Genomic DNA, 15,836 nt, shown 5'->3' on the forward strand with positions numbered 1-15,836 from the left:
CGCTTGAAGCCTGAAGCAACCTGGCGTCACAGTCTGCACACCGGATGCGCACATTGTACACGCTTCGTGTTAAAAACTGCAAAGCACAAAGGGAAGAGAAATGATGCGTAGTATATTATTTCTGTGCAACAGTTATTGAGCCTTTCTTTTAACAGTTTTAAATTTCAGTTACTGTGCACATTAAAAACAATGTTTTGTTTTGTTCTCACAGACACCCGGTAGCAAGTAACAAAACAACATTAAACTCCAGCAAGAAGATAAAGTCCTTTTTGCAAAATCATAGACATGTATTTACAAATCAAGTATAATGGGAACACAGAATGATCTTGGAGAGAGCTTTACTGAGCTGACTGCTGTAACCGAACGCGACCAGGGTTTAAAGGCTGAACGAATGACTGACAGCCACAGCGGAGAAAAGAGTTTGTGTGAACTTTAATGTAAGGACTTAAATATTCATATGTAGCTCACATTAAGCTATCGTATGGCTTCAGAAGTAACACAGAATAATTCGCACAATCGGGGAAAAAAAAAAAAATCTCGGATTTGGATCGGCCCTCTCTGACCGATACCCGATCCGAGAAAAATGGCACTATCGGAGCCGATACCCGATATGAATATCGGATCAGCGCATCCCTAGCTCTAACCCATAATGAAGAAATTGCAGTGCTGTGGCCAGCTACTATTAGACCATATCCTGATTTCCAATATCAGTAGTCATTGTGAAGTAGTTTTGTTTTTGCATTTTCTCACCAAAATGGTACTGATGTGGCAGCTGACCTATGTCTCGACTGACTTGGGAGTTGAGCAGTGATAGAACTGACTATAATACTGCAGAACCTACTCATGAACAATCATGCTCTTTTGTTAATCGCTTTACTCTTAAATTTGAGAAAATATTTATTTATAAGTAATTTAAATGTATATAAATGTAAATATAAAAGTATTTAATTAATTGCATTTTATATATTTAAAATTAATGCAGTGTATTTGACATTGTATGTAGTGTTGACTCATTTATATACATATTTGACCAGTTTTTGACCACCCTTTTGACCAGTGAATATATAAATTTAAATTAAATAAATAATGCATTTAGCAGACGCTTTTATCCAAAGCGACTTACAGTGCATTCAGGCTATACATTTTTTACCAGTATGTGTGTTCCCTGGGAATTGAACCCACGACCTTTTGCGCTGCTAACGCAATGCTCTACCACTGAGCAACAGGAGCAACATTAATGTTAAATATTTATATTAATACTATAAATATATAATATTATATCAACTGATGATCAGATAAATACATGATCATTGGACAAAAATCTCAAAATATGTCATTTAGTTTTCCAGTTTCTCCAATGAGTGGGACAGCTAATGTTGGATTTGTTCCTAGATTAATTTTATAGTCTATAGACAGCCATTTGCCTCTCTAAGAGACAGAATAGCTCTTGGGATTCTCAGGCATGCCTCTAAAGTCATATCATCATAGCTGTAGATATCATTTCCCCTTTCTGGCACATGGACACATCAGGGAAAGACAACAGCTGGTGTATTCATTCGTGTCTGTTTGCCAAACATCATTAATGCAATGGCGGTGGATCCCCAGAGCTGCAGTCATTATCTGGTTTTCTTAAACAAAAAAGTAATTATCCCAGGGGAACAAGGGCAGAAATAGGCCCTTCGGCCCAGCCATGTGTTTCAGTAAGGTTTAATTTAGCCTAATTAAAGGCTTTCAGGCTTTTGCAGGCTATGAGAACACACTCGGATAAGCTTGACATTGGTGTTCCTCAAGTGTCTTGAATTTTCACATTGCACAGAAACGTTGGGCAGTATTTTCAGGTAGTGAAATCTCTAGGTGCCTTTGATTCGATTACGATTCAGAGGGCTGCGATGCGATGATAAAATGATTATCTACACATCTAGATGCATCTTTTTTTCTATACAGGATTTTTTTCTCACTGTGTGACTACTGGGTACTTTCAAAGCAAAGTATTTGTAAAGATATAATGAATTTACTTTCAATATCTTTCATTAATAAAACAAATGGAAGAGATGTGGCAAGTCAACTGGAAGGTTACATTTTAGGGGTGGGAATCTTTAGGCACCTCACAATTTATATGTGCATTTTCATTCAATTAAATTACTTATATAAGTAGGCTACTTTTGTCAAGCAAGTTGCACGATTCTCTCACTTCAACCATGAAACTTTATGCAAGTTTTTATACTTATTTGATATTTTGTGTGTGTGTGTGTGTTTGTGTTATTGGCAGCAAACGGTCTCTAGTGTATACAAGTGCCATACCACATATGTGGGAAAAAATGAGCTCAGAATCGATTCTGAAAATTTAGAAGATTCAGAATTGTTGAAGAGAGAATCGCGATGCATTGCAGAATCATTGTTTTTTCCTCCCACCCCTACTATTTTCTGCATGTACAATAAGATTGGAATAGTTGGGATAGCCAAAATATCTTCCCTTTTAACATTAAAGATGTAAAGATTAGTAGATTGAAATTTGGAGGTTAGCTTTATGAGTTTTATTTATGATATTGTTTTGTATAGTCTTTGCAGTCATCTGATGGAATGATCAAGGACGTCACCCAGAAGATGTTTAAGATAATTTCCCCTCCACCTGAGGACGAAATGCCACGGCAGAACCAGTGCCAGAAGTGTGCAGTTGTTGGAAACTCAGGGAATCTGTTGAGGTCCAAATACGGAGCCTTGATAGATTCCCACTCAGTTGTTATTAGGTGTGTTTTATGCTCTTTGTATGTTTGGTCTAAACTTCTAATAAGATAATTCCCCCCAAAATTAAAATTCAGCAATTACACCGCACAAAAAAATATTTTGATACATATTTGAAAGATATCTTTTTGTCCATACAATGAAAGTCAAAGGGGTCCAAAACATCCTTGGACCCCAATGACTTTCACTGTATGGACAAAACAACACTGAGACATTTTTTTTAAATATATTTTTTTGTGTTTGTTTAAAAAAGTACCGTTTCACTTAAAAAAAAAAAAATTAAAAAAAAAACAGGAAGTAATTAAAATGTTAATACTGATTCATGTTGACTTTAAAAGTATCTGAGAGTGAAACATGAACAAATTAATGAAAATTTTTTTTTTTTTTTTTGGGGGGAGAAACAACCGATAAGTGCAAGTGAGTTTTTTTACTAATGCATTTCGACTGGAACGTCCCACAGAATGAATAAGGCCGTGACTGTGGGTTTTGAAGAGGATGTTGGTAACCGAACCACCCACCACTTCATGTACCCAGAGAGTGCGATCGATCTGAGACCTGGTGTCCATCTCGTCCTTCTTCCCTTCAAACTGAAAGACATGCAGTGGTTATCCAGCGCTCTTTCCACAGGAGAGATCAAAATGTATGTCAAAATCGCTCTGAAAATTGTGCAACATAGATTTTAAGCAAAATCACTCCAAAATTGTTTTTCTTCACTAAAACTGTTTATATATCCCAAACAGGACGTACATGAGAGTGAAAAATCTTGTGGAAGCTGACAAAGACAAGGTCAGTGTAAATCATGCTAAAGCTTGTAAATCCATAAATGCATCATCTGTTAAGCCTAACTCATCCTCCCATGTGTCCCGTCCAGGTGATAGTTGTAAATCCAGCCTTCTTTAAGTACACACATGACAAATGGACAGAGCGTCATGGAAGGTACCCTTCCACCGGGATAGTAGCCATTATGTTTGCTCTGCATCTCTGTGATGAGGTTTGTACTTGATTTACAGCCAAGATAATCATTTCTGCGTCACTAGACTATTTTCAGTTATGATGTTCAATCTCAACAGGTGTCAGTGTTTGGATATGGGGCAGACAAGCAAGGAAACTGGCACCACTATTGGGAGTACAACAGATATGCCGGCGCCTTTCGAAAGACGGGCGTCCATAACGCAGATTTCGAGACTGAGATCATTCAGAGGCTCAACAAAGAGGGCAAAATCAAACTACAGATGAGCCTGTAATTGTGGCCTTTATTGATTTGGTACAGCTCAAAGCCATGCAAATGCAGGGCCAGGATGCACAGCAGCTGTATGGAAGCCAAAGAGACACAGATCTGTGATCCGCCGTACCATTAATTGACCACTGTGAACTGCACTGAACCAAACCCACAAACATCAAGCTCTAGTCCTAAGACCAAATGAACTCCTCCTGTTCTCTCACAGCATTTTACTTGCTACGTGCCTGAAGAAAAAGACAGATGTTGCCTTCCTCCCAAGTCGGGCATTGAAATTTTGAAGAAGACGAAAAGTAAGCAAAACAGCTTGATCTGAGCCTCCTTGTGTACTTCTTTCTTATTGCAACTGTTCTGTCTAGCCTCTCACAGTTTCTGCACTGCAAGTTTGCAACATGACAAAACTAGTTTCATGTATAATCAAAAAAGCTGTCTACACTGCAAGAAAGATGTTGATCATCAGCGGCACTCGCTTGCAGGTAGTTTTCAGGGCGTTAAAGCCTTAAAGTCAACACAAAGCTGTTTTTTTTTAGTGCAACAGAATATTTTATAAGAAAAGGGGTGGGGCTTGGTTTTTATCATTGGTAGTTGATTGGATCATGAAAAGTTGGTGTTAAATACCAGATGAGACCATCTGGTGCTTGGTTGGAGAGTTTGACATCAGCCGAAAGGAAAGTCTTGCTGAAAGATTATGAAGACAATTTTCTTTGAGATAACATGCAATGATATATCATGCAATATGAGTCCAGTATTAAAGGGATAGTCTTCTTTCTTCTTTGCAACACAAAAGAAGATATTTTGGAGAACATTGGGCTTCAAACAACATTGGACCCCATTGACTTTATATTTTTAAAGTCATACAGGTTTGGAATGGCATGAGGGTGAGAAATTGATGACAGTAATTTCATTTTTGGGTGAACTAAAGTACACAAGGTTAGTTTAAATTTCATGTTGACTTTTAACTTCAACCTGCAGTGCATTAAAGCTTTTTAGATGAGTTTGTGGATTATAAGGTTTTAAAATAGCAAATAAGCAATAAATATGTTTTTAAAAGTCATAAATTAGTTTAAATAGCATATTAAGACTTTCACAATTGTTTTAGATTTCACCTCAGACAATTACAGAGATGCACTTACATTGTTCAACACAGGAAATGAGAACCACACATTTCCTGTGTTGATTTTTGAAGGACTTTTCTCACCTCAAAGTTCTGTCCTAATTTAACCATCCTGGCATTGAAATCAGCTAAATATACTCAAAACACTTGCTGGGAGATGTATTTGTCACATAGAGCTGAGAAAACACATTCTAGATTCTAGTTGAGAGTGTGTTGTTTGCTGTGGGAGCGTTGTTTTTGTGTTGCATGTTTAATATCATTATAAACCTTTAGACCAAAGCCGTCCATAGAGACCATCTCAGTGGTGTTGAAATGACCCGGTGCACTCGTTAAACAACCCGTCTTGTGATTAACAGTTCTGGATAGAGAACATGCTGTATTTCATATCATACATCTTTGAACCATTATCATTCTTTTCCTGAATTACAATCGAGCTCTGTTTTTTTATAGTTGAAATTACAAGTGGTAGATGTTATGTGTTTTTTCCCCCCTTTTGATTGAAACTTGAGCTGAAATTTCAATGTTTGTTGCCAACTGTTATCAAGCTGTCATTTGTTCTGTGACTTTGTTCTCGAATGTATTTTGGCTTTGCATTCTTTGCTTCATGTCAATCAGTGGCTTTCATGGTTTACAGAGTTTGTGTGGAGAAGAGATATTATGAAGACTCAAATCAAGCCATCATCATTGAAGAATTATAGTTTGGACAAAATTTAGAAAGAAACAGACATTGAAGTGTGTTTTAACAATATATTTAGAAACAGAAGCAAAGCATAAACAATAAAAAAATTAATTTAATTCAAAAGTCACAGTTTAGGGCATCCAGGACCGTATTAAAAATAAAAAATATTTGATATTGCCGCATAAATAAAAAATACAGAAAAACATACAAGCCTATTTTTTAATGAGTTACACAATACATAAATATCTCACAATGCACTAGTTTTCCGATCAGGTTCTTTAACAAGTAAAAACCACAATTTCAACTTTTAATGCATGACGGTTTATATTTATATAAGGTCCTCTAATGCAAGTAGAGAAACATCTCACCAATTAAAATTGAATATTTATTCCACCTCCCTGCTGGAAAGATTATTTAGGAGGAGTCCAAGATATTGAGCGGTAATGTCAAGAAAAGCTGTGGCCAAATGACTTTTTATGGTTTTGTTTACAAGTCAGATTCAACATGTGACCGCAGATTTAATATTCCCTGGGTGTGACATGATTTAAAAAAATTGTCTTCTGCCACAAGTAGTTCTCGACTCTCGAAGCACTTTAAGGAGTTAGCTCATATTCAAAGACTGTCCAGCTGAATGTGATGGTTCGATCCCATTGTAATGGCCAAATTGCGTGGTGTGTGCACATCTTTGTAAGCTTCTATGTTCATGATGTTTTGTGTGAACCTGTGATTAATCTGTGGTCTGTTCTCAATAAACCACTTAACCATTTATTCAGTGATTATTTCATCTGAAGTTATGGAAACAATAGAACAATAAATGGGTCACATAAATCTCACAATCTCCTGTTCTCAAACATGTCCATGTCTTTTGTTTAGCATAAAGAAAAGAAATGTTTCAGGACTATTACAGTTTTATTACAACTTTTATATATTTTTAAAGCACCTTTCTTCCCAAATTGTTGCTGTAATGTGAAACAATCTCATTCTAATCACTTTAATGCAAAAAATATTAAGTTTTAAAGTATTTATACTTGTATACCAGCATTATGATAGTATTTTCCCTGCTTTAAAAAAATACTGTTTACAGTGTTTAATACAGTAAATGGAAATAAGATTTCAAACTTAGAATATAATTTTTTTAAAAACTGAGATTTTGGAGGGAAATGTGCTTAAATGTTGAAAAAAAAAATTCTTGGTACAAAAAAAAAAAATACATTTTTGTTCTTTAAAAAGTAGGCGAAATATGACCTGGATGTGTATTCACCCAAACACACAATATTCATAATTCATTTGTTTGTTCTTGATTTGCTTTCTGAATGAATTACGTTTTCACACAGTTACCCTGTTGCAAAGGATTGTGCTTTAAAGCTGTTCTCCATTTTTTGAATAGCAGCACACTCTCAGCATTATACTTTTTCAATACGATTCTGTGATCTGGCATATATGATTCCTCACATTTGAGTTCAGTTCAGTGTAACATGACATGCAGTTCATGCTGTGTGTGCTTTTGGAGCATTTTTAGGAGCGCACAGGATGATAGATTTTACTCTATGAGCGTTCGGCTAGGCTGGTCTGTGGATGGATAGGAGGGCATGATTCTCATATCTGAGGGGCCTGTAGAACCACAAAATATGAGAAGTTTTGTGCACAGCACAACGTGTTCCACATATCCCATCTCTCTTGGCGCTGCAGACGGGCCTGTGAGTGCTGCTTTGTTATGCTGATTCTTCATTACCGATGGTTCTGTGGGTAGACTTCAAGCCCCTCATTTCCCAGGGTGCTTTGGCAGTAGAGTAGACCGTGCTATGATTTCAGCTCCGTTGGCCAGCTTCATTCAGCAACCATAGAGACAAACGATGCTGGAAATAAGCCCATTCTGTCTGGCTGTCCCTCGACGTAGCCGTGCTGAAAGGGAGATATTACTGGCTCTGGTTAAAGTCATCGGAAGGAAGGATGTTAAATTCAATTAAATGAAGGGGTGGAAATTATAAAGGAAGTAATGTTATGAACAAGGGCTGTGAGTCTTTAATGAAAAGGGAATGAGGCGAACACAAAAGATGTGGGACGTGTGAGGATGTTTAAAGTAAGATGCAAAACAGGATCCATTTCATTTTAAAAGCTCTTTCCTGCATGCCAAGTGTCTCTCTATGAATCTACATGAAATGTATTCTTTTGATGGGCCATCCAGAGGCTATTTTTCCTGTAGAAGAACCTGCAGGATATTAGGCAAGTCCGCTGGAGACGTATGGGCAGCTCTCTGACTCAGATATGGAAGCAGAGCAGAATAAAACATGGACCCTGAGAGCTTTGCTCTGATCAGTTATTTATGTAGCTGCTCCCATGGGATTGTAGGACTCGTCTGCACACACAGCATGAGTCTGTCAAAGGCTAACAAGAACCCTGCAGCTTCCTCATCAAAACCATCTTTAAGCGGAACAAGGAATTTGAGTCATTTATGCCAACAATACTTCAAAGAGCAGAAGACAACTGGAAATAAAGTGTGAAATAAAAAATGAAAAATGTACTATATTTACTGGTGTGTAAAACAAGGAAGCACAATAGAGCTGTTCAGTTTTTAGTCCTCAAACCCAAATGAGAATAAGCAGTTTTATGCCATGGATTTTTCAGGATTTTCCTGTTTTGTTTTTTTTTATATTGATTTTGGTTTTATGTGTAATTAAAATAGTAAAAAAATGGGGTTTACTGGAGAGATTTACATATATATGATATGTTCTACAACATAAATTACAGTCACTCAAAAGTGAATTTTAAAACTCCTGTTTAAAAAAAACAAAACACATTGTTACGTTCTTAAAACTTCACTGTTATCTTTTTTGATTTATTTAAATAAACCTTATATAAAATAAAATAAAATCTAAATATTACATTTAAAAAAATTTTAAAATAGAGAACAGAATGAAAATAAATAAATTCTAAAGTTGAAGTGCTAAAACAAATGAATAATTTATAAATTTAATTCATAAATTAAAGCAATATATACATATTTATTGACTACATCTAATAAAAATGACAAAAGCAGATAACAAAATTACTAACATTTAAGCTAAAATTAAAATGAAAATATAAGAATTAAAATATTAATAAATACTATAATAGTATGTAATACTAATATTACACTGATCCTTAGGATTTTTTAGCAATTTACATTTAAAAAGCACACAATGGATTTAAAACCGTTTCTAATAAGAAGTTTACCCACAGAGCTTTTTTTTCTTCATAGATCCAATACTAAAAACATATCAGACATTCCGAAGGGGACCCATGGCGAATAAGCTGTCCACATTGGCCTCAAAACTGACGTCATGACTTAATAATTCCATTTTTACATTGCTCTCTGGAATGTTTTATACTGATTGGTCAACCTCATCATTCTGAAAATGTTTTTGTATAATGGCTACTAAACTGTACAACTGACCTTTGTCCCAGGAAATGAATTTCCTACATAGTTGTGCTAGTTTCATGCATCTCTCTTTGTAATTTATCTCAAATTAATTGTCCTTTCATTCTTATACTCACCCACCAATCAGCATCCTCCTCTCCGAGTACCACCAGAACCTCACCCTCATTAAAGCTGAGCTCATCGTGATGATCTGCCACACAGTCATACATGGCTTTAACACGCTTCAGCTTCGACTTCATCTGAACACAAAAACAATAACAAGAAGTTGCAAAAACTGTACCATGTGGCTTCTAGCCAATATTGATTTTCTTTTAAAATAATTTGTTGATGGGAAATCGCACGTATGAGGAACATGTCAAGGAATGTCTGCATCACTCTTTGTCTTTCCAAAAGCCAAAGACAAATAAAGTAAAATAGCATTCCTCCAGACCCTGCAGAAAAAACCAGCTCAGACCAGCACTAATTCCCATGTGGATACAGGCTGGTTTAAGCCAGTTTGGTGCCGGTAGACTGATTGATGCAAAACAGCTGGTGAAGGTGAAGTTAGAAGCAAAACACAATGATTTCTAAAGGATCATGTGACAATAAAAACTGAGTATTGGGTGCTAAAAAATGTAGCTGATAAAACAATAATATTTCACAATGTTACTGTGTTTACTGCATTTTTGATCCAATAAATGCAGCCTTGGTGAGCATGACAAAAACATTAAAAAATTGGACTGATCCAAATTAAATGAGATTTTTTTCTTAAGGTTCCTGCTTAGATTTTCTTCTAAGAAAAAAGACCCAAGTGAAGTAGATATATTTATTTCATTTCTCCTTTAGGAACTTCAGAAGAAACATCTGGGACAAAAAAGACTAATGAAACTGAGAACATTAAAACTCCTTAGCTATGAAAGAACAACATGTGAGCAATATGATACTCATCTCTCCAGTGCATGCTGTTCTCACCAGGGTTTTTCTGGGCAGTGGGTGAGGAGCAGTGTGGCAGGAGGAAGAGGAGCTGCCGTTAGCCTCCAGGCTGAAGGAGCGCGGGGAGGTGGGGGACAGGGCCGGGGTGTGCTGCCCGCCACTGCTGATGGGCTGTGGGGTTTGGTACAGAAAGTGAGACGAGCTGCTCTCCCCATCTGCTCGAAAGCCTGCTGAGAGAGATTACAGACACATAAACATATGTGTTTAAGCCGTGATAAGCAAAACAACTTAACTGAAACCAATATTGTGGAAAGATAACTGGACAGTTATAGTTATATACCTCGTTCTGGTAGCTCAGATAAGGAGTTGAGAGTGGACGTGGTGTATTTGGGAGACCCTGAGCTGAAATAGAAAGTCTTACAATCAGTATGTGTTACTAACAACACAATATTCTGTATTGCATTGTACTGTATTGTATATAAACAATGTAGTTTATTGTAAAAGTGTAATCATGACAGTGTAGCGCAGTAGGTTCTTGAGTAGGTGGTTTGTATATATCTGATTATACATTTAATGATGATGTTTATAGCAATTTTTCAAAAGTGAGAGTAAAGACCATGTTACAAAATATTTCTGTTTTTAAAATGCTGTTCTTTTGAACTTTCTATTCAACAAAAAAGTCACTCTTTCCACAAAAATATTACGCAGCACAATTTGTTTTCGACATTGATAATAAGAAATGTTTCTTAAGCACCAAATCAGCATATTAGAATGATTTCTGAAGGATCATGCCACAATGAAGACTGAAGTAATGGCTGCTGAAAATTCTGCTTTGCCATCACAGGAATAAATTAAATTTTAAAATATATTAAATGAAAAAAAAAAAAAATATTTAAGTTGTAATAATATTTTTATGTTTATTAAAATATTGTTTTAGTGTATTGGTAATCAAAAAAATTACATGCAGCCAGCATAAGAGACTTTATTTTTAAATGTTTAACAACACAATATTCTGTATTGCATTGTACTGTATTGTATATAAACAGTGTAATCATGACAGTGTAGCACAGTAGGTTCTTGAGTAGGTAACTTACCTGTCAAGTAAGTAATTTTGCTAAGTAATTCTGTTCCTTTACTTGCCAAAGCCAATTTTTACTCACATTTGGCAGTTTCTTAAGTACCTTTAATCAGCTAAATGATTATTTGCCTGCTTTAATGTAAAACATACTGTTGTTGTTGTTTTTTTTATGGGGGTGGGGGGAGTTCCAGCAGTGCACAGCACTTACACACACTTCTGGAAAGGTGAGTCTGGACCACCGAAGCTTCTCGCACCTGCAGGTACTCCATAATCTGTACACAAGAAAGAAAGAAAACATATTTATATAACTTGTAAACATGACCATAAATTATGTATGCAGGGATCTCACACCTATTGACCAGTGAAATTACATGACTTTTCAAAAAATATAGATGCATTCCAATTCATTTATTTCTTTTAAACTAACTTTATAGTAGCTTAACATAAGCAGAAAATACTGTATACTCACTTTCTTATAGTAAAAACTATATTCACTATATTCATCATGTCGATGACTTTTCCATTATTGTAAGGAATTCTAGGCCTTTTGTAGGATTTTTAAATTCCCGGATATTTCCAGGTTTTTACAAATATGGGGACCATCTAATATGCATCATTCCAGGTTTGTCACGTACCTGTTGGTCCCTGCCGTGTAGAGTGGGGGCTGGGGGGCACCTGAGGGGCAGGCTCAGAGTAGGTGCGCTTGTGTCGGATGACGAGAGGGGGAGGAGGGGTTCGTTTCTTACTGCTGCTCACTTCATGGGACGTCCAGTCATCAGGTGAGCTCATAGGAGGGGGAGGAGGGGGGATGTTTGGAGCTGGAAAGGACATGAGGAGAGTAAACAAGACTGTAGAAGAGAAGAGAAGAGAAGAGAAGAGAAGAGAAGAGAAGAGAAGTTTCCCACCTCTGACTCGAGGTGGCAGTGGCGGTGCGGGCGATGAAGGGGGTGGCGGAGGGGGACTGTCGAGGCTGCGTGTCTGAGAGTTGGGACTGTCGTACACATCCCTCCGGTTTTCTCCCCGGGCCATTGCCAGCCTCCGACCCACATTGAACAGCCCCCCTCCGCTACTTCCTCCTCCACCGTGAGAGGCGGAGCTACTGTGATACAAGCTGAATGGCCTTCCTAAGCGCTCCTTCTTCACTGGGCCCATCTACAAATATGGACCATCACTGTTAAACACCGGATAATCAATTGCATGATACACAAATATAATGTCTTTTGTATTATGCTTTATTAGCACTATATACTGTACAAGTCTGTTCTATTAAGTTATGGGAGGTGTAGTCTTCTTATGTTGTTACCTTGTCATCTAGGTCGTCATCACTCTCGTAAAGGTCATCTTGCCGGAGTTTCCACTCATACTCCACGTGCACATGCATGTTGAACTGGTTGTTCTGTGATTGGTGGATCTGAACACGACACATCATTACGCTGACATGTGGATCAATCACTTTTTGACCGATTACTTTCCATGACTTGTCTAGGTGTTTGTAAATATATTTTTAAATATCAGTTTGTAGAGATTGCGGAGGTATTTTTAATTTCTATGTCAATTAACATTCCTTGGAATGTTTAAACAATTACTAATTACCTAAACCTTATGTTTAAACAATCAATCTTTTAATATACAAATGTCTCTAAGCCAAAAAAATTAGTTGAGATTTAAATGCGATACTCTATGAATGCTCAAATCAGCCTCTCCGTTCAGTAAGGCAGCTCTGTGTCCCTTTGGAAATAGTTATTAGCGGGTAACCCTGCAGACCAATGAATCACACAGGATATTAAATTCAACAGACTGATTACAGTGGATTGCTTGCAAGCGTTACACAAGTACTCATAACCAGCAATTTTAGAGTATATCTACAAAAATATATATATATATATATTGAAAAATTATATTATGTACACTACTGACCAAAAGTTTGGGGTCAGTAAGTTTTGTTGTTTTGTTTTCTAAAGAAATGGATACTTTATACAGCAAGGATACATTAAAATAAAAAGTGACAGTAAAGACATACAAAAATATTTCTATATTAAATATATGCTGTTTTTTAAACTTTCTATTTATCAAAGAATCTTGAAAATAACAAGAACAACTGTTTTCAGCACTGATAAAATTAAGAAATGTTTCTTGAGAATCCAATCAGCATATCAGAATGATCATGTGACACTGAAAACTAGAATAATGACTGCTGAAAACTCAGCTTTGCCGTCACAGGAATAATAATAAATATATTATAAATATAAATAGAGCAGTTTTTTCAATTTTTAATAATATTTCACAATATTACTGTTTTACTGTAATAAATGCAGCCTTGATGAGCCTAAGAAACTTTCAAAAACATAAAAAAATCTTATAGACAAGTTTTGAATAGTAGTGTATGGTTTTGAAATACATTTTTCTAGCTATATTAGCTTTTTCATATTGTTATATTAAACATTTATTACTTTCCATTGTGATTTCCAGCCCTGGAAATGTCATGAAAAATATTACAATATTTCAGTCATGCTATCACTTTGTGAATGACTTTAAAAGAAATCCTGATCCATTAATCACAAGCGTCTGAAAAGCTATTGAAATACATTGGCCAAAAGGTGTGGGAACCCAGCTTATAGAAAAGACCATGACCATGATAACTGAAGTGTACAGCACTTTTGAACATTTGATTCAATAAAGGTGAAATATACAGGTTACACCCACATGAATATCTTATTAATAAAGACTTGCTTTAACAAGTTACTGCTGAAAAGCTATTTGACTCACCAGCTCCTCACACAGCATGTGCTTCAGTCTGCGAGCCATGTCCAGCCCCGTCTCTCCATTATCATTCTCTATCACAGAACATTATCATCAGCACAACGATCATCCTGCTCTGTAATTAACTCCTGACGAATGAGCCAACAGCCAAACCAGCCATCAGAAGAACACGATGAGCCTCATTCCTTTAACAATGACTGATATGATGCTGAAAAAACCCTATATATCATCAATAAATATTAAAGCTGAAGTGTGTAAAATTTTTGATGTTCAAAACCTTTTCCTATTACAACAGAGACCACTTAAAATTATGAACTGGACTAATAAATAAACAAACAAACACATTATCGAGCATGAAACAGCTCAATGCAAAAATGCCTTTGTGGTTTTAGGATTTGAGGGTCTCACTCACTGATATGTGTGTTGGCCTTGGCTCTGAGCAGAAGTTTAAGGCACTCGGTTTTGTTGTGCTGACAGCAGTAATGCAAAGCAGTGTTCCCCTTCACAGTCTGAGCATCCAGATTATTACTGAAAGGGAAGACAAGAAGGAAAGGCAGTTATGATGAAGATAATCCATATCTGAATCTGTTCAAGGCCACTTTCAGAAAAACAATGCCATTATTTCTAACTGACCAGTTGTGGAACAGGAAGTCAGCCACATGGAGCGATGTCCTGTCAGACAACAGGACGGCTAGGTGTAGTGCAGTTTCCCCCTTTTCCTATCAAAACAAAATATGCAATTAAGTTAATAGAAAGAGAAGACCTGAGATATACAAGTAGGTATAATATTTATGTACTGTCCACATGTATGGGATAGTCCACCTAAAAATTAAAATTCTGTCATCGTTTACTCACTCTCATGTCGTTCCAACCGTGAATGACTTTCTTTCTTTTGAGGAATGTAAAAGAAGATATTTTGAAGAATGTTAGTAATTAAACAGTTTCGGTTCCCATTGACTTCCCTTGTATGGACGAAAATACAATGGAAGTCAATGGGAACAGAACTGTTTGGTTACCAACATTCTTCAAAATATTTTCGTCATACAGGTTTGGAACGGTACTGAGTACATTAAATGATGACAGATGATAATTTTTAAGTGGAATATCCTTTTAAGCAGCAAATTTAAGTATAACATGTTTTGCTGACTGTTGTGGCAATTTCAATAAAGGTATGAGACAAAAGTCTTTTGACGATTTATTTTCTTGCAAGAAAGGTCAACAGTCATACAGATTGGCTGCAGAGTGTGACCAAGAGGCAACACCCAAACTCAACATTTATACCTTCATCAAATGCGGATGCTTTGATCTCATCCAATCATAATGCATATTCAACATATATGTCCATTTAAGGTGCCCAACTATGTCAGAATTTAATGCAAATCAATTTCTAAGTAGCCAGGAAGTCTAAAAAACTAAAATAACATTTGTCTCACACTTTTCTTGCACACACACACATCAAATAGATTCCCTGTTATGTCTCAGCTCATCAAAAACTCAAGCATACTGAAGCACTCAGAGACAGTGTAAAGAACACTCTTTAGTACAGTGAAGCAAATAATACAGAAAATAAAATTTCCTCCACACTAACCTGTAAGGGGCATGGCAGTGGCAGGCTGAAGTCCATTCTCTCAGCGTAGAACTGCAAGAGGCTAAAAACATCCCGACTGCGCACAGCGTCCTGCAGATATTTGCGTTTTGTTTCCGTTGAGCCGCCACTATGTTGTGCAAACTGCCATTCCATATACTTTGAGAGTATGAAGTCCTTACGTATGGCCCTGCAAATAACACCAACTATTTTAAAGGGGTCATATGATGCGATTTCAAGTTTTCCTTTCTCTTTGGAGTGTTACAAGCTGTTTGTGAATAGATAAGATCCCTGAAGTTGCAAAGACTAAA

The 15,836-nt window shown here is 36.5% G+C and overlaps 2 protein-coding genes across 4 annotated transcripts in view; one reads left to right on the forward strand and one right to left on the reverse strand.

The window, feature by feature from the left end:
• LOC107685657 (CMP-N-acetylneuraminate-beta-galactosamide-alpha-2,3-sialyltransferase 2-like) overlaps positions 1-4,787 on the forward strand; it is a 23,898-nt gene extending 19,111 nt beyond the window's left edge. The window contains exons 3-7 of the mRNA XM_016482320.1: positions 2,560-2,747; positions 3,203-3,382; positions 3,483-3,528; positions 3,614-3,733; positions 3,813-4,787. Of these exons, the coding sequence (XP_016337806.1) occupies positions 2,560-2,747; positions 3,203-3,382; positions 3,483-3,528; positions 3,614-3,733; positions 3,813-3,986 (708 nt within the window). The 3' untranslated portion in view covers positions 3,987-4,787. The remainder of the gene's footprint in view (positions 1-2,559; positions 2,748-3,202; positions 3,383-3,482; positions 3,529-3,613; positions 3,734-3,812) is intronic.
• Positions 4,788-5,973: 1,186 nt separating this feature from the next.
• LOC107685658 (arf-GAP with SH3 domain, ANK repeat and PH domain-containing protein 2-like) overlaps positions 5,974-15,836 on the reverse strand; it is a 37,451-nt gene continuing 27,588 nt past the window's right edge. For 2 of the 3 annotated variants that reach the window (XM_016482324.1, XM_016482321.1), the window contains 12 exons: positions 15,529-15,715; positions 14,574-14,659; positions 14,353-14,468; positions 13,947-14,014; positions 12,484-12,591; positions 12,086-12,332; positions 11,816-11,998; positions 11,389-11,452; positions 10,443-10,504; positions 10,142-10,332; positions 9,307-9,429; positions 5,974-7,674 (listed from right to left, as the gene is read on the reverse strand). In XM_016482324.1, coding sequence (XP_016337810.1) covers positions 7,600-7,674; positions 9,307-9,429; positions 10,142-10,332; positions 10,443-10,504; positions 11,389-11,452; positions 11,816-11,998; positions 12,086-12,332; positions 12,484-12,591; positions 13,947-14,014; positions 14,353-14,468; positions 14,574-14,659; positions 15,529-15,715 — 1,510 coding nt within the window. In that variant the 3' untranslated portion in view covers positions 5,974-7,599. The remainder of the gene's footprint in view (positions 7,675-9,306; positions 9,430-10,141; positions 10,333-10,442; positions 10,505-11,388; positions 11,453-11,815; positions 11,999-12,085; positions 12,333-12,483; positions 12,592-13,946; positions 14,015-14,352; positions 14,469-14,573; positions 14,660-15,528; positions 15,716-15,836) is intronic. The other variant, XM_016482323.1, reaches the window with a different exon arrangement.

The sequence above is a fragment of the Sinocyclocheilus anshuiensis genome, unplaced genomic scaffold (genome assembly GCF_001515605.1).
Source record: "Sinocyclocheilus anshuiensis isolate Anshui unplaced genomic scaffold, SAMN03320099.WGS_v1.1 scaffold257, whole genome shotgun sequence".
NCBI lineage: Eukaryota > Metazoa > Chordata > Actinopteri > Cypriniformes > Cyprinidae > Sinocyclocheilus > Sinocyclocheilus anshuiensis.